Here is a 26438-nt window from a genome sequence, read left to right as displayed (position 1 = left end):
TTAAATTTTAAATGTTTGTGTCGTCTTGCTCTCTAATTGATTAGAGACTAACCATGCAACCCTTCACTTTTCCTTTGATGGAAAAATAAAATAATACTTCAATGTGTAAAAAAAAAACAACCTAACCTCCCAACTTAACTTTTATTTGATTAGTATCTGTAATAATAACTCATGCTGATTTAAATGTTTCTGTCATAACAGGAAGACCATGCACGCAGCTACAAGTACTGAACCCTGACCGATCAGCACGACTCATCAAGGAGATCCTATCCACGGCCTGGACAACGAGAGACATCTGTGTAGAGTGGGAACCTGGTAACAGAGATCTGAGACATCCCACAGTTTCTTGGTTGAAGATGATTTGGAAGCATCTCTACATCCATTTTCCAGAGGACCTGAATACTTTTGAAGACATGCCTTTGATCCCACTCGTGCCACTTGAGAAAAGCATGAAGACAGTTAAGCTTCTACGTCTGAAAACTCCCTCACCCATCATTCTTATGGATGATGAAGAGGCACCGCTTTCTGAAAATCTTCTTGGCATCATGGAAAAGCTTGGAGGAGTTGTGATGAAAAAGCTGGATTCCTGTCTGCAGCATCCTCTACTGAAGAATTACATCCACCCATGCTCTCCTGGTATGCTTCTGCAAATTATGGATAGGCTGTCAATGCAGCGATTAGCTAGCCATGTCTCTTCTTTCTCTGACAAGGAGAGAATTGCACTCAGAAACTATCTTGCAGGACTTTCAGACATCACAGAGAAGGAAAAACATACCTTGCTTGAACTTGCTATCTTTGACAAAGTGGGGATTTGTCCTGAGGGCATCTCTGCATTTACATCACTGAGAGGTGCAAGAGCTTTACATCATAGAGCCAAGTACCCACCAAATGTGAAGCTATCAGAAAATCTTGTGGCTTGCTCTGATGAGGAATCAATTCGTCTCATCAAGATGCTAAATGTTGAACAGCTGAAAACAACAGAATGTTTGAAGATGATCGTTCACAATATTGAGACGGGTTTCTACACGAAAGATGAAACAACCCAAATCATGCTTTGGGCTCTCAAACATCTGGCATTTCTAAAGAATGAAAACTTATCTGTGATAGGGTGGCTTTCTGCCCTTAAATTCATTCAGTTGCCGAGTGGAAAGTCTGTCAAAGCCTCCGATCTTTTTGACCCTGATCTGGAGATACTGCAGCATCTGTTCTACATGGAGGAGAAAATTAGATTTCCAACAAATACATATACAGCATCACCTGATATTCTCCATTCACTCAGACAGCTTGGGCTCAGAAACGAAGTGCAGGTCAGTGAAAAGGATGCTCTTAAAGTTGCTAAGAAGATAGAGGAGTTACAGAGTGTCAAGGAACCTCATTGGGACTTCATAATCAAAAAGGCAAAAACACTCCTCCAAATACTCAACAAACAAACTAAGCTGATAAAATCCGCTGATGCTCAGATATCATTGCTAAAACTGAAGTGGGTACCCGTCTGTAAAGAAAGACCTCTAACTTACCCTAAATCTCTTGCTTGGGTTGGAGATACTCTCAATATCTGCTCTTTATCTGAGATGTGTGAATTATCCCATGCAGTTCTTGTGGGATCCTCAGTACCACTGGTTGAACACACATCTGCCGGTATGAAGAAATCCCTGAAACTAACTATAGAGCCACAGGTAGATCAAGTGTTACAGCACTTGAAAGCAGTGAATGACTGGCATAAATCTCAAGCATTCACCACAGAGGATTGGTATCAGTTCCAGCAGATATTGTTTGAGATTTACAGCTTCATGCAAGCTCATCTTGAGGATGCAAGAGAAGCAATGAAATCACTGCCCTTTGATTGGGTGTGGACAGGGAAGACATTCTCATCACCAGGCCAAACAGTCCTAAAACCCCTCCCTAATCTGGATTTACAGCCCTACCTGTACTCTCTGCCAAAAACAATGAGGAAGTTTCACAAGCTGTTCAAATTTTGTGGTTCAGTTGAAGAGGTTGTCCCAAGCCATGTATTTAGCGTCATCACCACCATCCAACAAAGATGTGAAGGAGAGATTACCAAGGAAGAGAGCAAACATGACATTCTGCTTTTGGTCAACATCCTAAGATGGTTGTACAACAGTCAGATTCCTGTTGACACCAACATGCATGTGCCGATTCTTTGTTACAAGGACCCAAGCAAATTAGCAATGAAACCCATTCATGATTGCACCTATTGCGACATCAAGGTCGATGATTTGAACGACTTACTTGAAGATGCCTCAGAGCCAATCATATTGATCCATGATGACATACCCATGAAAACTGCAGAGTGGCTGAAGGTTCCATGTTTGAGTACAAGACTGATAAACCCAGAGAATCTTGGCTTTGAGCAGTCAGGTCAACAAGAACCTCTAACAGTCAGAATAAAGAATATCTTGGAGGAATATCCATCAGTAGCAGATATTTTTAAAGAGCTCCTCCAGAATGCAGATGATGCAAGTGCAACAGAGTGCAGTATTCTCATTGATATGAGGAAAAACACTGACATCAGAGAGAATCTCCTTGATCCGGGCATGGTTGTCTGCCATGGGCCTTGTTTGTGGTCTTTCAACAACGCTGTATTTTCAGACAATGACTTTCTGAACATCACAAGGTTAGGTGGATCAGTGAAGAGATGCGAAGCAGACAAAGTTGGCAAGTTCGGCTTGGGTTTCAACTCTGTTTACCACATCACTGATATTCCCATAATATTGAGCAGGGAGTTCATGATCATGTTTGACCCAAACATCAATCATATCAGCAAGCACATCAGAGACAGGTCTAATCCAGGAATAAAAATCAACTGGAGCAAACAGCAGAAGAGGCTGAGAAAATTCCCCAATCAGTTCAAACCTTTCATCAACGTCTTCAACTGTCAACTTCCTTTAGCTCAGGACTCACCATACAAATACGATGGTACTCTGTTCAGACTCCCATTTAGGACAGAGCAGGAGGCATCAGTTAGCGAAATCAGTAGTCTTTACTACAATACCACAGATATCTATTCTCTGGTTGATGAGTTCAGCATATGTGGTCATCGCTTCATTCTGTTCACTCAGCATGTTGGAAGCATGGTCTTGAAATACCTGAAATATGAGGAACCAAACCCAGCAGGTGCACAAGACGTTGTTGCAATCAACAAAAGTGTGTGGTCCTCGAAAGCCTCCTACGGACCTCTGAGTATCCTCAGATCTGCAGCAAAGGTTATGAAGAAAGTAGCAAGCACTAACAGGATACCCGCGGATATACCCAAGTCTGGCTGTATAATACGTGTCATGGTGGAAGAGTTTCATAATGTGTTCAAACGCATTGTGGATCTTCACTCCCCACTATTCCGAGGTTCAGAGGAAGATCCTAACCAGTACTTCGAGATGGCAGCGAAAGGTATCCAAACAAGAAGACTCACAGATGAAATGCCACAGAAGGCAGTTGAGGTCACCAATTGGCTCATTTGCTCATGCATGGATTCAAGCGAGGCCCTCAAGTTTTCTCTCAGTGACAGTGGAAAAAGACTCGGCCTGGTGCCTTGTGGAGGGGTGGCTGTTCTTCTCTCAGAGGAAGAGAATCGCAAATGGACTGTGAAGACAAATGCCACACCAATTGGAGAGGTGTTTTGTTACCTACCTCTCAGAATTAAAACAGGCCTACCAGTCCATGTTAATGGCTGCTTTGCTGTTACTTCCAACCGCAAAGAGATCTGGAAAACTGACACCAAAGGGCAGTGGAATTCTGTGTTCATGAGACATGTCATTGTACAGGCCTATCTTGCAGCACTCGCAATGCTACGTTCGTTGGCTGAAAGTGAGGATCTGCTTGAGTACAGCTACTACGCAGCATGGCCAGATCCCAGTCAGGTACATGATGACTTTACACTGGTCAGCCAGGGGGTGTACCAAGAAATAGCCAAAGGGGGTGAGAGTGAGCAGGCAAAAGTGTTTTCAGATGGCAAAACCTGGGTGTCAATCAAATATGTCAGATTCCTTGATGATGCCTTACTCTGCAGGCCGGACATTGGCCCAGCTGCTTTCAAGATTTTCTTGAAGTACCTAAAGAGGAGTGGCTCTCAGGATCTCTGCGCTGTTGAGCTGCCTGACTGGGTGAAGGAGGGGTTTGATGATGCTGGCTGTAAAGGGAAATTATTGGAAAACACTCTGACAGAGCAGCAGTTTTTTGCAGAAGTCTTTTTCCCACACATTCTGGAAATTGACAAAGAGCTCCGAGATCCCCTGATGCATTATGTCTTGAATGAGAAACTAGAAGACTTTGCGTCAATCCTCAGGGTAACTCCTTGTATCCCATGCTCTGGACCCAACAAGGAGCTGGTTTTGCCTTCCAAACTCATTCATCCAGAGGGAAGAGTTGCTAAACTCTACAACCCCGATGATGGAAGATTTCCTGAAGGGACTTCCAAAGATTACATAAACCCTGTGTGTTTGGTGAAACTAGTGCAGCTGGGCATGGCGAAAGATGACCTGTCCTGGGAAGACCTGATTGAGCGTGCTCACTCTGTTGTTGATCTTAATGAAAGTGATCATACAGCTGCATGCTATCGCAGCAGTATACTACTTAGTCTCGTTGATGAGAAACTGAAGGTGAAGGATCATGGAGCGGCTGAACATTTGGAAACACTACAGGTCATAAAGTTCCTTCCCTTTTTGACAAGGCCTGCAGGTTTCTCTTTACCGTGGCATGGAAATAGCTTTTCCCCAACGACAATGTTCTCCCCCAGAGACCTCTTCACGACTGACCATCAGGACACAGTGTGTCTGATGAAGCCAATCCTGAATGAGAATTCCCCATCCTTCAAGGGCTGTGGACCGATGTCATTGGCTGTGAAAGATGGGCTTGGTCTAATAAGGAAGCCCTCGGTTGTTCTGGTTATCAGTCAACTTAAGAAACTATCTCAGTCATTTGATGGCGTCACTCTGTACCAGGAAAACATAACAAATGCCTGTTACAAGTTTCTTCATGAGGAAATGCTACAAGACGAAAATGCAAAAAGTCAAATAACTGAGGATTTGAAAGCTTTCAACTCAATTTTGGTGGAGAACACATATGTCAGTCCTTCCAAAGTTGCATTTCACCTGAATTTTGATGCAGCTCCCCATCTTTATCAGCTCCCTAACAAATACAGAAACAGCTGTCGTGAGCTTTTTGAATGTGTTGGTGTGCAACCCAGCTTCTCAGTTGAGGATTTCTCTGCAGTTCTTGAAATTGTAAAGCAAGACTGTGGGCGAAGGGCACTTGCAGAGGAAAATTTCCAGTTGTGTCGCAGAATCATTAGTGAAGGAATATGGAGTTTAATACGTGATAAGAATCAAGACTATTGCCGAGGAAATTATGGTGGGATTCTGTTGCCAGATTCCAATCTTACATTGCAGCCATCAAAATCTCTGTGCTACAATGACTGCCCTTGGATCAAAGTCAGAGACACTTCTGTGAAATACTGCCATGGCGATATTCCAAGAGAGGTAGCTGTGAAACTAGGGGCAATTCCAAAACGTCACAAAGCATTGGAGAGATACGCCTCAAATATTTGCTTTGCCCCACTTGGTAGTGAGTTTGGACAGAAAGAAAAACTCACAAGCAGAATTAAAAGCATTCTCAATGCCTATCCATCAGAGAAAGAGATGTTGAAAGAGCTGCTTCAAAATGCAGATGATGCCAAAGCTACAGAAATTTACTTTGTATTTGATTCAAGGACACATCCCACCGACAGAATATTTGACGATAAATGGATCCCGATGCAAGGCCCAGCCCTCTGTGTGTACAATAATCAACCATTTACAGAAGATGATGTCAGAGGGATTCAGAACCTAGGAAGAGGAACAAAAGAAGCCAATCCAGGCAAAACTGGTCAATATGGCATAGGATTCAACTCTGTCTATCACATCACTGACTGCCCGTCCTTCATTTCAAACAATGACATTCTGTGCATCTTTGATCCACATGCACAATACGCACCAGGAGCTACATCCGTGAGTCCCGGAAGAATGTTCAGAGACTTGGACTCTGACTTTAGATCTCAGTTTTCAGATGTTCTCAATCTCTACTTGGGTGCTCATTTTAAGTTGGAACGCAGCACAATGTTCAGATTCCCCATCCGTTCCCCAGAGATGGCAAGGGCATCAGAGATCAGTTCTGTTCCCGCTTCTGACAGAATGGTCCAAAATCTCCTGGATAAGCTCAAAACGGATGGTGCAGAGCTTCTTATGTTTCTCAACCATATGGAGAAAATATCAATATGTGACATTGATCATTCATCTGGGGATCTTAAAGTTCTCTATTCTGTGACAGCCAAAATATCGGACGGAGATCGTCTAAAACGTAAACAGTTTCATTCCTCCGTCATTGACAGTGTCATCAAAAAGAAGCAGCTCACTGCTATCCCAGTCCAACAGATAACTTACACAATGGACATAGAGGATATTGATGGGAATTTGACCACATGGATGATCTGCAACAGGTCTGGCTTTTCTAATATTGAAAATGTTTCCAAAAGTGTGATCTCAGCTCACAAAAATGAAGACATAACTTTGTTTCCACGTGGGGGTGTGGCTGCATGTATGAGCCACAATTACAAAAAACCCCACAGAGCCTTTTGCTTCCTGCCCCTTTCACTGGAGACTGGCTTGCCTTTCCATGTCAACGGACATTTTGCCCTAGACTCGGCTAGAAGAAACCTATGGAGAGATGACAATGGAGTAGGAGTAAGGAGTGACTGGAATAAAAATTTGATGACATCCCTCATTGCCCCTGCTTTTGTGGAACTGCTGATTCAGCTGAAACGTCGATACTTTCCAGGTCCAGATCCCACCATGACAATAGTACAAGGAACACCGCTTCATGTTGTTAAAGATACTTTGCGGAAATATCTGTTTTTCTTCCCAGCCAACAGACTTGACATTCAGCCAGACTGGTACTGCCTGGTTAAAGCAGTGTACAACTGCATCCATGCTGATCTGAAGCGTTTACTGCCTGTTGTCAGAGCAGCACAGATGGACAGTTCTGACATGCACTCTGTCATTTACATATCATGGGTGAATACATCCATTACAAACAAAAGCAGAGCTTTCTTTGATAACCTGCTACAAGATGAGCTTCAGTACTTGAAAAACACAGAGTACAACATTACATCAAGAAAGTCTGTAGCGGAAAATGTGTACAGGCTGAAAGCTTTGCTTCTCGACATTGGTTTCAACCTAGTTCAGAGCTGTGATGAGTCAGCAAACATTTACTTATGTTTGGAAGATGCAGGGATTCCAGTCAACTATGTAACACCAAGCGATGTCCGCAACTTCCTTCACACATTCTCATCACCAGACACTTTATGCCATGTTGGAAAACTCCCCTGCCGTCTCCAGCAGTCCAACTATAAGCTGCTTCATAACCTGAAGATTCTGGTTGACTACTGTTTCAAAGACATAGAATTGGATGAGGTCAAGATTGATGGATTGCCTCTGCTGATAACAATGGACAATATGCTTCAGGTGTTTGATTCCAAGAGACCAAAGTTTCTGACAACACATCACGAGCTCATCTCATCAAGAAAAGAAATGTTCATGAATACATTATACATGAAGTACAGCAACATCCTGTTGACGACTGGAGCTGCAAAGAACTTTGACATCATCAGCTTTGGTGACTTGGTGAGCGCTGTTCTTCCAAGAGAGTATCGCGCGAAGATTCCTGTAAAATGGAGGGATACTTTTGCAAGTGAATCTTGGCTCAAAAATGTGTGGAACTTCATCAGTGAGAACATGGCTACCAAGGAAGATCAGGCAGACAGTAAACCCAGTTTTGACACAGTGCTCGACATCTTGAAAGACTGGGCTTTGCTTCCTGGCATCAAATTCATGGCAAGAGAGAAACTTGTTGTCCCAGATCATGATGTGCTACTACCTCTATGCCTGATGAACATTGCCATATTTCCTCAAGGCCAAAATGACAAGGTCTTTCACACCCTAATGAAAGCTGGATGCATCCAGCTTGCCGTGAACAAAATATGTGTCAAAGAGAATCAACTCATGGTCTTCCTGTCCCAACGCACAGCAAACATTGAAAATCCATCAAGTGTTCTGAAAGCTGTGGAATACATGATTCAGACATCTGCATTCAAAACAACGAACCTAACTGACAAGGACTTTGAAGCTCTTCTCTTGTATTTCAACTGTAACCTGGCTAACCTCTCTCAAGAAGATGCACAGAGCCTAAAACTCCTCCCATGCTTTAAATCAGTTAGTGGGAGATACATCAGCATTGCAAGCTACGGGGTAAACTATGTCCTTGCAAATAGCATTCCAACTGCAGACATAGACAAATGGTCTCTCACATCCTCAGCTTCCTTTCTTGCTGACAGTCCACAGCTGAAAGAACTGTACACCTTCCTTGGCTGCATGCCAATAGATGACCTGGAAATCTACCTTCACCACCTCCTGCCAAAGTTTGATCTTCTTTCCTATGATGCCAAAGTTGAACACATTGTCTATTTGAAGGATAGACTTATGTCAATTGAAGAATCATGCAAGACAAAGGATCACATCTATGAGAAACTTGAGGGCCTGTCATTCATCCATGACTACTCAAACAGGCTTAGACCAACCAAGTTTTTCTATGATGAGACAGAGAAGGTGTTCGAAGTTATGTTACCTCCAAAGTCATTCATTCCAAGTGAGTTTTTCAAGAAAGTGGAGCAAATGACAAAACCTAAGAATGGAACATTGTTGATGACCTCGTGGATAACCTTCCTAAGATATATTGGTCTCAAGCATGATGTTTCACAGCAACAAGTTCTTCAGTTTGCAAAAGAAGTCAGTGTCAAAGCCCAAACAGAGAGTTGGGCCAAAGAAAAAGTGCAGACCATAGTCGAAGTTCTCTTGAACCACGTCTTCAAAGAGAGAACGGATCTCTTTCAGGGATCATTTCTCAAAGAACTCTCAATGATACAGTTTCTATGCCCTGAGAGAGCTCCCAAAGAACTAATCAAACTTCACACCCAGTACCAAGAGATGAGTGGTACAATTCCTCTGATACGTTTCAGTGGGTCTCAAGTAAACCCAAAATTCAAGCAAACAGACATTATTCACCTGCTTTGGACATCCTGCCCAATCCTACCCGAAAAAGCTACACCCTCAAGCATAAAGGACCAGGAGGACAGCACTCTCACAGGACAGGAACAACTCGACCAAGTGCTGAACATTTTAGGGGTCAACTTGGACCCACCACTGGATAAAGTCATAAGCAACTGCAAGAACATCTGCAACATATCCAACCCAGATGATGAGATGGTGAAAACCAGGAACAAAGTTTTAAGATCCACATATGAGTTCCTCAATGCAGACAAGCGAGATTTCCGTTACCAGCTCCGTGGGGTGGCTTTTGTCATGGTTGAAGACGGCTGGAAACTGTTGAAACCTGAGGAAGTGGTCATCAATTTGGATAACGAATCAGACTTCAAACCCTACTTGTACAAATTACCTCTAGAACTAGGTACCTTCCATCAACTTTTCAAACTTCTTGGCACAGAGGACGTTGTGTCAACCAAACAATATGTTGAAGTGCTGTGGAGAATTTACCGAAATTCAGAGGGAAAACAACTTGACCCAAATGAAATGAGAACTGTGAAAAGGGTTGTTTCAGGATTGTTCAAGTCTCTTCACAATGATCCAGTCGAAATTCGCAAAGATCTTGAGAGTCTTAGAGATCTAACTTTTTACCTGCCAAGCCATGATGGTAGACTTGCAAAATCCAATAGCTTGGTGTTCGACGATGCCCCACACTATAAGAGCAGAATTCAGGGTAATGTAGGGGTTCAGATGCTTGTGGACATGAGCCAGTGCTATCTGGGAAAAGATTACGCCTTCCACACCAAGCTCATCATGCTACTTCCACAGAAATTAAAGCCCAGACTCTTGAGTAGCATTCTTGAGGAGCAGCTTGATGAAGATTCTCCAAAAATGTGTCAGTTTGGAGCACTTTGTTCTCTACAAGGTCGCCTTCAGCTGCTCCTGTCATCAGAGCAGTTCATCACAGGTTTGATTCGAATAATGAAACACGAAAATGAAAACGCTTACCTTGTAAATGAAGAAAAAGCGATACGTCTTTGCAAAGGTCTTTGTGAGGGACTAAAAGTGTCTTGTTTTGAGAAACTCCAGACAACATTAAGAGTTAAAGGATGCAGTCCCATCCCCCACAGTCGGAGTGAAACACTTGCCTTCCTGAAGAGATATGGAACAGCTGTCATTCATCTCTACATCCAGCATTCAGACAGCAAAGACATCAACTTTCTTTTGGCACTCGCTATGACACTAAAGTCTGCTACAGACAATTTGATTTCTGACACATCATATCTGATTGCCATGTTGGGTTGCAATGACATCTATAGAATCACAGAAAAGTTGGACAACCTTGGTGTAAAGTATGATTCAACAGAGCCTTCAAAGCTTGAGCTGCCCCTCCCTGGAACCCCAATACCTGCTGAGATACACCACACACTGCTCATGGATCCAATGAATGTATTCTATCCTGGGGAGTATGTTGGGTACCTTGTAGACTCTGAAGGTGGAGACATATATGGGTCCTATCAACCCACATATACATACGCCATCATCGTTCAAGAGGTCGAAAGGGAGGAGGAGGAAAACACAAGCTTCCTTGGGAAATGCTTCCAGATTGACATTGGCTACAGTGAGTACAAAATAGTCAGTTCTCTCGACTTGTACAAATTCTCAAGGCAAGACGAAGGCACCAATACCAGAGAAACTAATGCACCATCAACCCCCACGAGCCCAGATAGTCGTTCCACTGGCCTACGAATGGTCCCTCCCCTCTTCTCTGCAAAAGAAAACCTCCGGCCTCCTCCTCAAAAACAATCTCCAAAAAAGATAAAGCTTCATGCATTGCCCGAGATTCTGAAAGAAGTGACATCTGTAGTTGAACAAGCATGGAAGCTACCTGAAACAGAGAGAAAAAAGATAATCCGCCGGTTGTATCTCAAGTGGCACCCAGACAAAAATGCAGAGAATCTGGACATCGCAACAGAAGTGTTCAAGCACTTGCAGAATGAGATCAACAGGATGGAGAAACAGTCTTTGGCTGATCAGCAAAACACAGAGAGGACTTCCAGGAGATCCTACTCCACATCATCAACCCGCTTCCAGTCAGAGAAGTTCTCATTTCAAAGGTTTTATTCATCATGGAACCAAGAAGCCACTAATCACAAGTCAGAACGACAGCAGTTCAGGGAACCGTACACAAGCTATGCAGGGTCATCCCACTCGCACCGTTTCTTTGTACCTCCAACCTTCAAGACTGTGGGAAACCCCGTGGAAGCCCGCAGGTGGCTGAGACAAGCCAGGGCAAACTACTCTGCTGCTCGCAATGATCTTCATAAGAATGCTAATGAGTGGGTTTGTTTCAAATGCTACCTGGCCACAAAGCTTGCACTGATAGCTGCTGACTATTCAGTCAGAGGAAAGTCTGACAAAGACGTAAAACCAACTGCTCTGGCTCAGAAAGTGGAGGAGTACAGCTCCCAGTTAGTAGGCCTCACCAGTGATGTACAGATCCTGGAGGGCTATGGTGTGGACAGCCTAAGAACTCGCTATCCTGATCTCCTGCCATTTCCCCAGATTCCCAATGACAGGTACACATCTGAGGTGGCAATGAGAGTGATGGAGTGTACTGCGCGGATTATCATAAAGCTTGAAACGTTTGTGCAGCAAAAAATCTGATTCTGTTATTATAAAAGAGTATGCATTGATCCTCAGTGGAATCAAGGACATGTGTGCAATACAGATGATGAAGTATCCTGCTGGCAGCTTATGGTACATATGCAGACTCTATCTGTGATAGTGGGGGTGCTGTCCATCCACAGTAATTAAACGTGTGGCTCCAATAACCCATTAGGCCCCATTTCTCATTATGCTGTACATACAGATGCCTCAGCAATGTTTTCTTTACCAAAGCCCCTATGTTGAATATATTTGCTCTAAGTTAGATTGAAATATGCTGCTTTTTTTACTTTATCTTTTATATAAAAAAAAATAAATGAATGAATATATTTTCGTGCTTCAGAAAACCAATTGAGTGTACTTAAGGGAGATGCTTATCGTGAATTAGATGTACTCTGTCAAATACTCCGATAACTCTCATGCAGCGTGCAACGATTCAGTAAGTCCAGAAAATACAATCATGTTTGTAAATTTTCCTTTTTGTACTTTTCGGGTTTTCACATAATTTCTGTAAAGGTTTTACATTTCTTGTAACATAGCCCATCAATTGTGTATGGACAAAGCACTTTTTTGAAAACTCTTCATGTATTTACATTTGCACTTGTGTAGCACTAGTTGCCCCAGAGTCCAACTGTGACAAGAAACACTTGATATTAATTTTAAATAAGTTGTTAAATTTTTTTTCTTGCATTGAATGATCTAACATTAATCTGTACATGTATCTGTACTCATAGCTGTGGAGCAATTTTCTGGCTTTGGTCACTTTTAAGTTTTGTAAAGGACAGTCAGCTTTACTTTCTTGTTACTGCCTGGGTCAAGATCACTTACTAGGATGTTGCGATAAAGAGCCATATAGTGTAGAGCCTTTAATCTGGGAACAACCCCAACATGTTACTTGTGCCAGCTTGAAACCTCCTAACAGTTTTAAAGATTGAAACATTTCTGTTTAAGGAACGTAGGAAAGCACCATATTTTGGTGCTTGTGTGTTTTTAGCACATTACCAAACTTAATTTACCTTTGATTTGAATGATACACTCTGACCACATACTGTACATGTACAATGAAATATGACTTAAATTGTGCTTCTTGGTATGTGTTGTCTTACTTGCCTCTCAAGCTTGAGGAAAGTAAGGAGTTTATCTCCTTGGATATTATACATGTTGAAATACACTGTGCCATAGCAAGGCCTATTAAATTCCCCTGAAATGAACCGGGTCAGTTTGTGTTTCAGATTAAGATTTTGTACTTAGGAATTGCAATCTATAAAGGGGGTGTTTAGCAATTTACATGAACTATGTTCATTCTGTCTTTTTAGAGGAAAAAGGTCAGTGTTTTAAAGTTTTCATACACAACCCTGACTCCATTAACTGGAAAAAGAAACAGTGAGTGGTGTAAGCTGCCGCCCAAACCATAACAAAAGTAGCTTCAGCCAATCACCACTGGGGGGAGGGGTTGTGCTCGTACACATGAAGGAGAGGAGAGGGCAAAGCTTGAGAGGGTTCATGACTGGGCATGTTCTGGACCTGTTATGTCGATGTTTGTTTCAAATATCAACAGAAGACATGTAATTGAAATATTGCTTACCCTGCCTTTAATCCATGCCAAAAAAAACTATTAGCAGTTATAAGGTTAGTTGCCATCCGGATGATCTCAAGTAGAAATTTTTAGAAAAGTTGAATTTTTAAGAGACATCATTAGCTAAACTTGTCAAAGCTGTAATTTCATGAACAAAACACATTTGTGACCTACCAAATACAGTAACAGCAGAAAACTGGTTCCTTGGGAGAAAATCTGTATTGTGCAACTACAGAGCATCACCACTAGAGAGCATCCCAGCCAAAAACTATAACATATGCACCTATTAATGTATGCATTGCAAGCTGGAATAAATTATTAGTGGAATCTAAAAACGAAAAATAAAAGGCAAAGCAATAACCGAGGATACCATGCTTTGCTGCATATATCTTGATGATAAGAAAACATGAGAGCAGTCTTCAGAAAAACAGTTTGAACTGCAATTGGCACCACTCAAAGAATAAAACAAAGTTTATTCAGAAATTTAAAAAATAAGAAACAAATATACATTACACACCATCAAATATGCCCAGCCTGTGGTAAGATCTGCATTATCAACTGTTACACTGATATCACAACACCACAACACAATAAAAATGTTAAAAACAGTCATGTGATGTAAAAGTTAAAAATAAAAAAACTGCCCTTACAAATGACTGTCCTTTTAGAAATGATTGACTAGGAAATCCACTCCTACAGTGAAGGTGAATGTTAAACACCTGTTTTGCATATTGTGTTCAAGTAAAACCAATACAAGACAAGTTTGATACAAAGGGCAAGAGCAAATCAGAAATGAAAGTGAGATTATTAAACACACAGAGCAGCATGAATAACAACCTCTCTCGTAATGACACACTTATGAAGAGGTCTAAAATAAAAGATCAAACATATTTAGTTTAAAAATGGAAAGAAGATTTACCACAAGTGGTACTGGAATAGTAATATGACAATGACATGTACTTTTAATCTCAAATCTGAAAAGCAGTTGAACAAAGCAGGAGTGCTACTAGGGTTGTATCTGAATTTGAGTTTGAAATAAAGGGGAATAAAATCCGACAAAACTTCTGAATTGGCAATAATAAAGACCAACATTTTTCCTTTCCCTCTTTAGTTAACTAAAGACATGCAAAAAACATCAAAACAAGAGTACCATATACCAAGGGCTTGGAGCCAAAAAGCCAGAAAGCCTCGCATAAACTCTAAGCAATGTTCATTATAAAAACCTGTCCTAGTCTGAAAGATTTATACTTGGCCTTCCAAGTCCTTGATACAGTACATGTTCATTTAATCTAATTTATTGCACCACAAGATAATATTGCATAGGATGTAAGCTGTTACCAGCTCCTCATTGCCCAGCCATCACACTATGTAAAAAAAAAAATTAAAAAAACTCCACAAAGCTCTGATGAAGGCATGTGTTAAACTGAGCGATTTGTTTAGGTTTAATAGTAAAAATCCATGATTGCAACTGTAAAAGGATGCATTTCAGCACAACTCAGGCATGAATGCCAGCAGGCATTTAAAATTTTCACAAGCTTTGATGGGGTAGTGAGATTATTACAAATCCACTCATACAGAGATTAAAAAACAGGCAAAGGAAAAGGGAAAAGAGACATGTTTGCTCCGTATAAACGGTTGTGCTCGTTGCTCCCAGAAGATGCATCTTCCAAGACTTGGAAAGTTGATGACTGTATCAAGAGTCTATATCTAGCACTCCTGACTATCGCTGCAAGTGGACGTTCTTCCAGCCTTGGACAGGAAGAGCTTTCCGCTGGGACAGACACAGACCTCGTAGAGATCCTGAGAACTTCCAGAAACCCCTTCCTGGCCCATGGGCAGGTTCGGCATGCGCACCGTTTCAGCATCCAGCACCAGCTGCACGGCAGACAGCAGTGAGAACAAGTTTAATTCCAGTTTCATAAAGCAGAGCTCACATGTGCATCAAGATAACCAGTATGAAGTTAGCAGCAGGGGGCGGGGGGGGGGGTCCGTGTCCATGCCTAACCACTGAGCTGATACACAATAAACAGGATTGGGAAGATAGCAAATGGTAATATTGCAAGTGCTACTATTAAGGGGATATTCAGTCCAGATTAATAAACAGCTGCACTTCCACTAGCAAGAAAGGAAAGATGAGAAAAATGTTATCCCCTGAAACTATGTTTTCATTTCATTACACTGATCTTCTGTGAATGCACTCAAAAAAGGTCAGAGTACTGCCTGTAACACAAATTCCTCCTGTGGTTCAGCCAGTCAGCTGCACCCCAGCCCCGATTCAGCCAGAATTAATTACTCAAGCTCTCTCATGGAAACCAAACCACTTTACGACAACAGAGACTAAAGTGTTTCGTTTTTCAAGACAATGAGCTCCCTGCAACCTACGCTTAAAATCTAACTGCTTTATGTGGAGCTAAATACTTCATCTAGGTTCAGGATTACAGAATAAAGCCGTTGGAAGTCTTTATTGTGGAAAAATAACTCTCTCGGGTGTTTTGCACATAAATGCCTGATATATTCAAAAAGCTGAGCTGCTGTCAAGCCGCATGTGAGCCGCCAGGTGTCGACCAGCAGAGATCGTAGAAGTGTAAAGCTGCAAAAGCCCACTGTATAAATTTGCTTGGTGATCTAAAGAACGAATGAATCTGAGGATGGTGGGTAGCAGACAGCGGGAAGGGTGAAGTGTTTTTCATTTTTCATTCTTACCAGCCCGACACTCGACTGCAGGATAACATCCATCTTGGAAGCAGCTTCAATGTGTCCTGCCGAAGCTTTCAAGTGAACTCCTTTCGGTGCGTCCATAGTCAGAGCACGGGTGGGGCACTCCAACCTGCAGAAAGAAGCCCCAGTTTGGGGAAAATATCTCTAAACAACTGTCAGATCTTTACAATCTGATGAAACCCATATACATTTAGATACTATGCTTAAAAGGTGCTGAAAAGCCTGAGTAGCTTATGTCACTGAAAGAAATGTTCTGAATTTACTCCTGATAGTTGCCAGGCGTGAGATAAGACTGGTCAAGTGCTCACTTGAGGTCTTTGTAAAGTTCTGATTTCAGCTGAGGCACCTCCACCGAGTGCTGGAACAGCGCTCCCTCCGGACCTGAGGGCCAAACACACACATTGGTCACCACATTTTCACCCGTCTGGTATGTGGCAGCCGTTTGACCACAGACAGCAGCTGCATTGGGTAGGAAGCTAAATTAGCGGAGATACACGGTTTCCAGAGGACAACACTGAGGCGGCGACCCTGTCAAATATAGCAGCAGTGAAACTACATGACACCTCACTAACATGCAAACAAGGCTTTATATCATCCTCGCGTGAAGCTTGCTTTAAAAAAAGGAGAAGCAGGTCGTCGGCTAACTTTGGCCTGTCCAAATAAGGTAAAGGCAGACAGATGAGGATGAGGGCAGGACACAGTAACAGAGTCTTGGTGGCTGCTGCCGGTAGAAACATAGGTTGATGATATTATGGGCTGTAGATTATAAATTATTCAAAGTCTTTGACATTCCAAACTGAGGAGCATTATTCTGAAATGGTTTCACAATTTGTTCACAAGTTTGTCTTAAACTGGTGAACCTCTGCCCGTCATTAATTCTGAAAGATAAAATATTCCCCTTTTTAATACACAATCATCTCACTGACAAGTTTCCAATTGACCTAATTATTTGCAAGATGTTCCTTCAAGTGTTAATTTTAGTACTGCAAGGTTTTCTGGCCTTTTTTTGCCAAGTATCGCTGGCATCAACTTCTATAGGAGCTATATATTTTTTTTAAATGGTCAAATGTTCACTTTGGTATTTTTTTCTATGTTCTAAAATTTGCAAATCTTTACCTTTTTATTTACATTTGACGTAGTACCTGTAACTCGTAGTTTGTCTGGACCAATCACCACCTGGCTGCCGTTTGCGCTGAACAGCATATTGTCATTGTGGGAGTTAAGAAGCAGATTTGGAGTGTGTCCCTGAGCCTCGTTTGGACCTGCAACGACAACAAAGCAATACCTCAACAGGTTGGACCATCATTCCTCTTCCTGAGAGTCTTTCAAACTGGATTGTTCAGAGAAGATGAGACGGACTCATTCTTTAAAGCGGTATTTGGGTAATAATAGGTGGATTAGCCGCCACAAACTGAGAGGTGTATGCATTAAAACTGAGTAAATCCAGGAGGGAAGTGAGTTTGGTCAGGTGAAGTTATTTACTTTGCCCCTTCTATAACTGCATTCAGAAGATGGATCCCTCAGTAACATTTAACACACACCTGTGACTAAAACTGTGCATTAACACACAGTCTTACCTGATAAGCATTTGAGTTTTATGGTCAGAGGGCTGAGAGCGTGCAGGTTATACTTTTTATGGCTTAAACATCAAGGACACGTAATGGCACTATGTAACACAGTAATTAGTTGGGTCATTTGCTTGTCTTTTAATTATGACAAACTACCCCAATGTGGCCCCTGGTAAGCTTTAAAAGATGTACAAATACGACCCTCCAGAGCCCTCGAGCTCTCCGTGCAAGACAGAACGATCCAGAAGCAATCTGAGAGAGGGAAGCGGTACATATAATGGGTTTTAAATGGAAATATAAGAGATTATAAATTGAAAGATAGCCTCTTGTCACTGTTAATGTAGGGCGAGGACATCCCTGCAGGACAGCTGCATGAATGTCCTCGTACATGAGATGGATGCGAGATGTGACCGCTGTGTTTGCTGTGTGGACATGCGTTTTCTCTCACCCACAGATATCCTCCCTGTGACATCGCCATTTTCATTGCGGGCATTAAGGGAAACATTTTCAGATGAGTGCACTACAAGGGAAGAGTCCTGGAGGGAGGGAAAAAAAAAGAAGCATGACTGCCTATTAGCATCCTGAACAAATGCAGCTCATGTCAAACAGCAGCAGGAAAAGCAAATCCTCGCTTTCTTCTGCCGTGCTGATGGTGGGCCTCTGGAAACAGCGCTACTGTGAAAGTGTCTTTTTATCGGACTTTTAAGACCATTCACGGTTCCCAGAGGATGACCCGGCCTTGATTTTCACGTTTCACTGACTTTCTGTCCCGTGTTTTCCCCCCAGTATGAACAGACTGACATTAAAATGTACGACAGCACATTTGGATCATGCTGCAGCCTCTCAATGATGACTTATCAACAATATTTATTATCTCACTCTCACTAACACACTAACATGACAAAAGCATCAGTAAATGAACCAGCAGCTCAGCAGTCATTCCTCAAAAAGTGACAACAGCGTATCACTCTCGCCTCATTCGGTGTTATCCTACATAAATATCTCCACAAGGCAGAAAAAAACAGCATTAACTGAGTTTGTATCTGCAGACTGAAAAACCCATTTCACAATATGTTGAAAACAAGCAGCAATAAATCTCTCCTGTTCCTGTGCAGCTGTGATGAAAATACATTAATAAACATAATCCACATAACTCACTTTCTAAGAGGAACTTGATCGGGCGAAGCGCTAAATATTAAATCTCGATCAAAACACATTAGAGAAGGTTTCCGGCCTAAATGAGGGACATGGTTCTTCTTTAACAAGGACCGTGAACTAACATGGGGGTCGGGACACGTCGAGAAATTGCTGCTATGTGCAAGAAAAGACAGAACATGTAAACAACTACAGAAAAGTGTTCCCATCTGCTGAAGGCAGGCAGACCATAAACGTCTCCCCACCACAAATATCCCTGAGGTTAATGGGGAGCTGAGCGCGCCACCACGTGCTCGTTGTGAGACCGCCAAATCCAGTTTGTTCTGACACATCCCCAACAAAGAAAAAGGAGAAAAGTACAGTGAGAAATATGCAGCGCACCGAGTACAGCCGGAGAAAAGCTGCTCGACTGTCAGCGAGGACTAAGATTTACGTAATAACAGCGCACGCACTCAACATTTGATGCACAACCAGATGAAATAAGGACCGGGCTGTCGAGCTACACTGGGCAGACAGCAGCTTGAAGTTTAGCTGGAAAGCAGAAGGTAGAAAAATCTGAAAAAAGGGGGGGATAAGACATCAAAGAAGAGTGTGGGAAGAGAAGAAGACAAGTCGAGTGTTGTTGATGATCTTACCTCTCTGGAGTGGATCTCTTCAGCGTAGACTGGGAACAGAAACTCAGATTCCCCGTCCTGCAGTCTGACCCCATCAGAGTGCACTTGTAAGAGTCCCATTCCTTCCTGCAACCAAATCATGACCCACATAGTCATATTTAGGCAATCTGTATTATAGCATATTTCTAGAAACTGTGGACCACCCTACAATAAATCAGTTTAGAGTTGGCTCTTCTCTGGATAGTGTGTCTACACACGTGCGTGTTTGTGCTTGTTTGTTGCATAAATCCACAGTTGCCATCTGGACTGGAGACAGAAAGCTGACAAGACTCCCTGAATTATCAGAGTCACGGCCCTGCCAGAGCCAAGTACCAACACCGGGGATAAAATCATTACTGCTTACAGCCGAGGTCAAACGTATTATTCTCCCTTTATGAAATCACTTTTCCCTGGAAATGATCATAATCAAAGGTCTTAATAGTTTATTTGATTTGAAAAGAGCATAGAGCAATCTCCATTAAGCTAAATTAACATTTTTCACTGATGTATTAACTGGAATAAAGAAGAAGACGGGAAAAAAAAGCCAAGGCCAAGCCTGCAAAATTGATAATCAATACTGTGGCCTTTGTGACTTAGAGCTGAAGAATCCTTTCTGAGTTGTCCCATGTGAGGGATTTCAGGACACAAGTTACAGCTCATTGAAATGTGTGGTTTCTGGTGGGGGGCAGAGATTAACGGGCTTAGAGGAGCCGCTCCAGGACCGACATGTTCCCAGTCCTCATTATATCTTCATAATCATCGTTTTTCATGGTATAGTGTCCCTGAATAAGGTTTTCCTGTACCTGACGCAGCAAAACAACCCCACACCATTATTCTTCCACCACAATGTCCCACTGTGGGAGCTGTGATTTTCAGATTGAAGGCCTCCACCTTCATTCATTCACCGAACAAAATCAGCATCAATGTGCCCAGAGAGCTTAAATTTGGTCACATCACACCAAAGGATAGACTTCCAAAGCTCACACTCATGTTTCAGATGTTCACAGGCAAACTCCAGACGAGCTTTGACATCCCGCTGCGTGAACAATGAAAGCCTTTTTGGACATGGATCTCTGAAGAGCCACTTACAGAGTCCTGAAGGAGCCTGCTGAGCAAAAATCATCTTTGCAGACATTCAGAGATTCTTGCTGACGTCTCTCACTATCTTCCTCTCCAAAGTTTTGTGAAATCTTGCACTTTTAAGCATGTCCTTGTTTGAGTTTAACCAAATGGGTCTTCTTGTGCTTGCAGTGACACAACTTATAGCTGTTCTGGGCACAGTGAAATGATTGGGAGTGGGAGTAGAGGTTTCCTCCAACAGACGATCATCTGTTCATGTTCTGTCTCAGTTCCAGACTGATTGCTTTTCTTTTTTGCACAGGAACGATAATTCATTCATTATTGAGATGATAGTGGTCAGTGGCCATTTATTCTAAGGATACAAAGAAAGATTTTGCAGCAAAGACATTAATCCATCTGAAAAGAATGAGTGGACGTAAACCATGCGCACCGTGTTGAACCCCATCACCCGGAGGATCCATATGGTGAGGGCAAAGTTGACGACCAGGATGACGATAAGCAGCAGCACAAACAGGTAGAGGCAGCGCTTCCTCCATCCGTAGATCCCAATCTTGTATTCATGGTCAGGCATCTGACTGGGCGAGCTGCTGCCCTGCGTGGTGGTGACGTACTGCTCCCGTACCATCTGTTGGCTGAGCACAACACATGTTGACAGGCGATAAAAACAGATGATTTTTAACTGAGACCGAACATGGCACGCCACAGAGTCAGTATTTACATGGGGATCGGAGGAGGAGGGTATGGAAATGAAGCTTATCTTCTAGCGTGCGATCCGTAGCAGCTGGCTGAGAGAAACTGTGTCCGCGGCAGTGACGGGTAACTTTCTGAACCGCTCTTGTGAACCGCTAGGAAACTGCTCATATACACGATCCAGACACCAAATCTTCAATAAAGTGTGCAGAAAAAAAAAACATGCAAGGAGACATTAAATCTTGCAAACTAAAATGATGTGGTGTCAACACTGTTGAACATCACAGTGTTACACTTTTGCATAATAACTACTAGGGATGGGCAGTATGGACTAAAAAATGTATCACGATAATTTCTGGCATTTATCCCCATAACGATAAAAATGACGATAAAAAAAATACCAATTCAACTCCACCTTTGTAACTATAAATCTATCACTGCATTCAGTCTTTGGAGCCCCCAAATCACTGCTCTAAAAGAATACTAAATGCTACTAAACTACACCAATTAAATTGAATTAATAAAAACCAATTAAATGAGTCCACCTGTACTGCAAAACTGGAATGACTCAGATCCGCCATGTTTGTTACACAAAAACCTCATCAACGGGAATTTCTTTCTTTCTTTCTTTCTTTCTTTCTTTCTTTCTTTCTTTCTTTCTTTCTTTCTTTCTTTCTTTCTTTCTTTCTTTCTTTCTTTCTTTCTTTCTTTCTTTCTTTCTTTCTTTCTTTCTTTCTTTCTTTCTTTCTTCTTTCTTTTCGGGAATTTATCATTTTTACCGCGAGATGACAAATTCTTACCGTGGGGAATTTTTTTGACGGTAAATCGTGAACGGTAAAATATCACCCATTCCTAATAACTACCTACAAAAGCCACGATCATGCAGAGGTTGCACTGGTGCTCCTGTCACCCTTCTGGAGAAGAGCCTGTCCTCATCTTTGTGGATGCACAGGCAGAAACAACACCCCAATGTCTTTGACTGACTGATTTATCCAGATCAATCTGAATAAAACCACAGAAAAAACTAAAATAAATAAAGTAAGTAGTTAGTATTCACAGGTGTTACTGCAGCTGTAGGAGGGAGGCGCCCGGCTCCCCCAGGCTGCCGAGCACAACAGCGGGGACGAGTGAGTAGCAAGTGGGGTGACAAAGCCAGCCACTGCGGTCAAAAGCCTGGAGGTATTTTTATGTTTTCCCTGCAGCTTGCTTGTCACTTGGCTGAGTGCTCTGACAGTAGCGGCCCTGAGCACTGCTAGAAGGTGGTCTCAATGTCACCGCAGTGGACTGAGTTCATCCTCTGCAAAGTCTGTAGTCTTCCTCGTCCACCTGTTATGTCTTTCTGCACTGCAGATTAAAGCAGCACTCGTTTCCCCGGCCCTGTTACTACCTCCCAAGGAGGCACAGGGATATAGTAGAAGCAGAGTAACCTAACCCGTAGGGTACTGGATGGTGCAACAGGGGCAACGGTACAAACGCCTAACTGTTCCTGCACCATCAGACCGGGCCTCTCAAAAGAGAAGAGTTACAGACACAGATGTGTTTTAAACAGAACATGGCAAGACGTCCTGCACCAATGTAAAGGGTGAGAAAAAAAAAGTTTTTTAAACATTAAAGTATGTAAACATCTTAAAGGAAACCTTCCATCCATTCTCTATACAGTTTCATCCTATTTCAGGTTGTGGGTGTTTGCTGGACTCTACAGGTCCTGCAGGATCCAAGAAAACAGTGTTGATTTCAAGCACTTTTCCAGCCTTTCCATTTGATTTTAGAAGTTCGCCCTGCTAATGGCATCGTCACGCCATTCCTTCTTCACAGTGTGCACCCTGTGATTCATGAGCTCGCACTCACACACAAGCCAAGGGGATATGTGGATCTCTGTGCCAGTGGAAAACTTGACTTTCTGCAGCCCTTCCCTGCAAATGAAAGTGCCACTCATTACGGAGCAGTGGCGGTACTCTCTGGTTACAGAGCAGCAGGATATCTGTGACTAAAAACAGTCCAAGGCTGTCAGCTTGTCTCAAATCACAGAGATTATTACAAGTTGTGGCGCGAGAGTTGTTTTCTGTGTTCATGTGGCATGAGGGCAGACAGAGCTCGCGACTGCAGGGTGAGCCCCCCTCGCCAAAAATGAAGAAAAAAACCTCAGCACATTAGGATTATCTGACACAGACAACAAGGAAGCTCGGGGAAAGATTCCGCCCTGGCGAGGGAAGTGCCCGGGCTGGGTGGAGATGAGCGGTCCAAAATCTCGCAGAGCAGCAGACGGAGGAGCAGTGTCACTTTCTATTGATTAATCTGTATAAATCACCAGAAAAGGCTGCAGAGAACGCTGCAGTCATGGAGAAGAAAATCTTGAGGAGAAAAGAAGCTGTCCAGTTTTGAGATTATTGCAAGTCACTAAAAAAGCACAGCGCAGGCAGAAACATGAAGACAAAAGGTGCTCCAGATATCTGCCACATCTCAATTTTTTAAGAGAAGCTCCAAAGATGTACCTATCTTCTGTGAGCAGTGTTTTCTAAACTTGACAGGGCCCAGAGTGGAGCAGCTACTCTGATTTACATTCAGGAGAGATCTTGCATTTTACTGTCACAGTAGAGGCGACTTCTATCTTGTTAAAGGAGCCACCTCTCAAACCAAACAGTAATTCTTCTTTGACATGAACAGATGTGCAGCCGAGCACATCGCCCCGCAGCAGCTCCCATGGGCCGACGATGATACAAGCAGAAAGAAGAGGCTGACAGAATATGCATGCAGTGGCGTGCTGGATAAACAATCTACTTTAAGTTTTTGTAAATAATGAAGGTAAACATCATTCCCCTTGCACACCGAGGGGTGCTGGATAAAAGCAAATGAGTTTGCATCTCTCTACGGCCCACCAGAAGGCTTTTGGCTTGTTTGTGGTAAACATGGAGAACAGGCACCTTGGTATAAAGGGCTCAAAGTGCTTCTTTGACCAAATCTAGCTTCTCCACACAACCTGTCACATGGCCTGCAGGCATAGCAGTGATGAATAGCCCTTATTTCACAAGCAAACAAATAAATGTTGCCTGCGAATCGGAGGGGGAAAAAATGACTGCGTTATCTCCACAGGCGGGCGAGGAAAGAGACGCTTGATAAGGAATAAGTTATGTGAAATGTGCTCATTTTTCTTGCCTTTATATCTCATATTGTTTACATTTATCAATCACGCCCAATGACAAAGTCAATCTCAAAACAAACGCAGCGCTGAAGCGGGAACTTTTACCCACGTGGCCCGAGTCTCTAAAACTGGATTTATTCGATTCTTTTTTAATGTTATTTCTTTAATTTTGTCAAAGAAGCTCTCCCCCGAGGCTGGAAAGAAAAGTAAGAGCAGGCTGCGTCTGTTTAATTAAAGCGACTCCAATATCCTAACACTACATCCTCCAACAACCACAGGCGTCTGTGCAACCAACATGTTGATCAGCTCGTGCACTTGGAGGAAGAGAGCAGGGAGCATGAAGAAGCTATTACTTTGCTCATTATGACGTTAATGAATTTGCTGTAATCCCGTCTAATTAAGGTATTACGATGCCTCTGAACTTCAGCTGCAGTGCGAGGAGCAGTGTGAGGCGCCCTTCAGCTCCAGTTTCACTTTAACCGCCAGCCCTGCAGCCACAAACTGATCTTTCCATAGCAACCCATAAACACTCCCTGAGCAGCGTCACTGCTGGAGTCACTGCTGGAGTCACTGCTGGAACGCTTGCCGTTTGGGATGTGATGTTAAAAAATCTGATTTACAGATTGATTCTGTCCGTATTTCCCCCCACAGCTTTTTCCATGGTTTGTCTTCACATATATTGCATATCCTGTACCACAAGAGCAAGTTTCACCCAACCACTGCACCCTAAGGTGAAAGTACTTGCTTCAGCACAGCTGCAGGGCTCTTTACCCTACGGCACCTCCCCATCTATCTGACCTCCAACAAATGATGCTCCCTGTCCATCTCCGTCTTTGACCTTTTGGTAAGCGAGCGCCCGGCAGGACGGGCAGATAGCCCCCGGGGCTCTCAACAAGACCCAGCTATCTCTTGTTCTGTTAAAATGCCTGAAGTTAAAGCCAGTTAGAAACCACTCAAATGTATTGAGGTAGAGGACATTTGCAGACGAATACTCGGAGGAGCTTTAGGCAGTGAGCTGAGGTTCCTGTCTGTCTGTAAGTGTCGGGTAGTAGTCCCACTCTGCGGTGATGCCTGAACATCTAAAAATAGGGCATAGCTTTGTGAACTAAATATAAAAAAAACAAGAAGAAGAAGACAAGATCATTACCTAGTAACAACGAGTGGCCAAAGTTAAGTTATAAAGGTGTTGCTCATAATTAACACCCCAAGTTAAACATGACTGCAGCTCGTTTGTGGTTATATTTGTATTTTAGTGCTGCTGCCCATTTACGGTCAAACAGCTGACAGCTGGCACACTGAAAACTAAGTTTTTCACAAGAAATCTCCACCAGGACTGGAAAGTATTCACAGCTCAAGAGAAAACACTAAAGATGACCCCAAAAAGAAACTTGAAACACGCACAGTGGTGAAAGGTTGCTTCAGTAAAAGAAAAAAGAGAGAAAAATAAAATCCTGAAACTTAATCTTCACGAGGAGCCTTGGGGAGACGTAATTTACTGGGTTCTGGGGGAAAAGGCATATACTCACCGGTATGTGTGGAGACGCGGCGGTCCTGCTCCCAGCGCCGGCCAGAGCTCGAGCTGTGCGGGGAAACACGCGCAGCTCCACGCGCAGCTCCGCCTCGGCTCCACGCGTCTGTCAGCCGCTCAACAGCTGTGCTCCATAAATCCATAAATCCACATCACCGTCACTGATCACCGCGAGACGGCGCTGCCGCTCCCCGGCATGCCGGCCCGGACCCCCCTCTGTCTGCCTCCAGAGCCGCCCTGGGCAGGAGAATATCATCATCATCAGGGAGAGGGAGAGAAGGAAAGTGAAAGAGGAGGAGAGTGCAGGCTCTCTCTCCCTCTCTCTCTCTGTGTGTGTGTGTTTGTCGTGCCCAGGGGTGTTTCTAGACTTCCCGGGGGCCCTAGGCAAGAGAGACCAAGGGCCCCCCCAAAATCATGATGAATGAAGTCCAGGAACACAGATCAGTAACACAATCAGTGGTGTAAAGTAACGAAGTACAAGTACTTCGTTATTGTACTTAAGTAAGATTTTTGAGAATTTGTACCTTTATTGATACTTTCATTTTTCTGTACTTTTACTTTTACTTCATTACATTTTC

The 26438-nt window shown here is 43.0% G+C and overlaps 2 protein-coding genes across 5 annotated transcripts in view; one reads left to right on the top strand and one right to left on the bottom strand.

Annotated features, from left to right (window-relative positions):
• sacs (sacsin molecular chaperone) overlaps nucleotides 1–12964 on the top strand; it is a 38100-nt gene extending 25136 nt beyond the window's left edge. For all 3 annotated transcript variants that reach the window (XM_061719083.1, XM_061719084.1, XM_061719082.1), the window contains one exon: nucleotides 202–12964. In XM_061719083.1, coding sequence (XP_061575067.1) covers nucleotides 202–11753 — 11552 coding nt within the window. In that variant the 3' untranslated portion in view covers nucleotides 11754–12964. The remainder of the gene's footprint in view (nucleotides 1–201) is intronic.
• An 818-nt stretch (nucleotides 12965–13782) lies between these two features.
• On the bottom strand, nucleotides 13783–26025 carry sgcg (sarcoglycan, gamma). 2 transcript variants are annotated; one of them, XM_061719081.1, is made up of 9 exons: nucleotides 25859–26025; nucleotides 21222–21386; nucleotides 20934–21135; nucleotides 19406–19510; nucleotides 18064–18151; nucleotides 17190–17309; nucleotides 16356–16428; nucleotides 16033–16156; nucleotides 13783–15204 (listed from the first exon to the last, which is right to left on the bottom strand). In XM_061719081.1, exons 3-9 carry the CDS (start codon nucleotides 21126–21128, stop codon nucleotides 15037–15039), a joined length of 873 nt encoding a protein of 290 aa, XP_061575065.1. In that variant the 5' UTR covers nucleotides 21129–21135; nucleotides 21222–21386; nucleotides 25859–26025; the 3' UTR covers nucleotides 13783–15036. The 2 variants fall into 2 exon arrangements, with proteins under 2 accessions (XP_061575065.1, XP_061575064.1); XM_061719080.1 differs by lacking the exon at nucleotides 21222–21386 and having other exon boundaries at nucleotides 25859–26023.
• Nucleotides 26026–26438: the final 413 nt, after the last annotated feature.

The sequence above is a fragment of the Cololabis saira genome, chromosome 4 (genome assembly GCF_033807715.1).
Source record: "Cololabis saira isolate AMF1-May2022 chromosome 4, fColSai1.1, whole genome shotgun sequence".
Lineage (NCBI taxonomy): Eukaryota > Metazoa > Chordata > Actinopteri > Beloniformes > Belonidae > Cololabis > Cololabis saira.
The sequence above is the reverse complement of the archived record's forward strand: the minus strand, read 5'-3'. Positions and strand labels throughout refer to the sequence as shown.

What these genes read in the sequence shown, in the direction of transcription:
- sgcg (XM_061719081.1), bottom strand. Translation starts at nt 21,128, where the DNA reads ATGGTACGGGAGCAGTACGTCACCACCACGCAGGGCAGCAGCTCGCCC. An exon ending in GGGTGATGGGGTTCAACACG is followed by an intron (nt 19,511 to 20,933) that starts GTGCGCATGGTT and finishes ATTTGGTTGCAG; the next exon opens with GAAGGAATGGGACTCTTACA. An exon ending in GAACTTTACAAAGACCTCAA is followed by an intron (nt 16,157 to 16,355) that starts GTGAGCACTTGA and finishes TTCTTTCTGCAG; the next exon opens with GTTGGAGTGCCCCACCCGTG.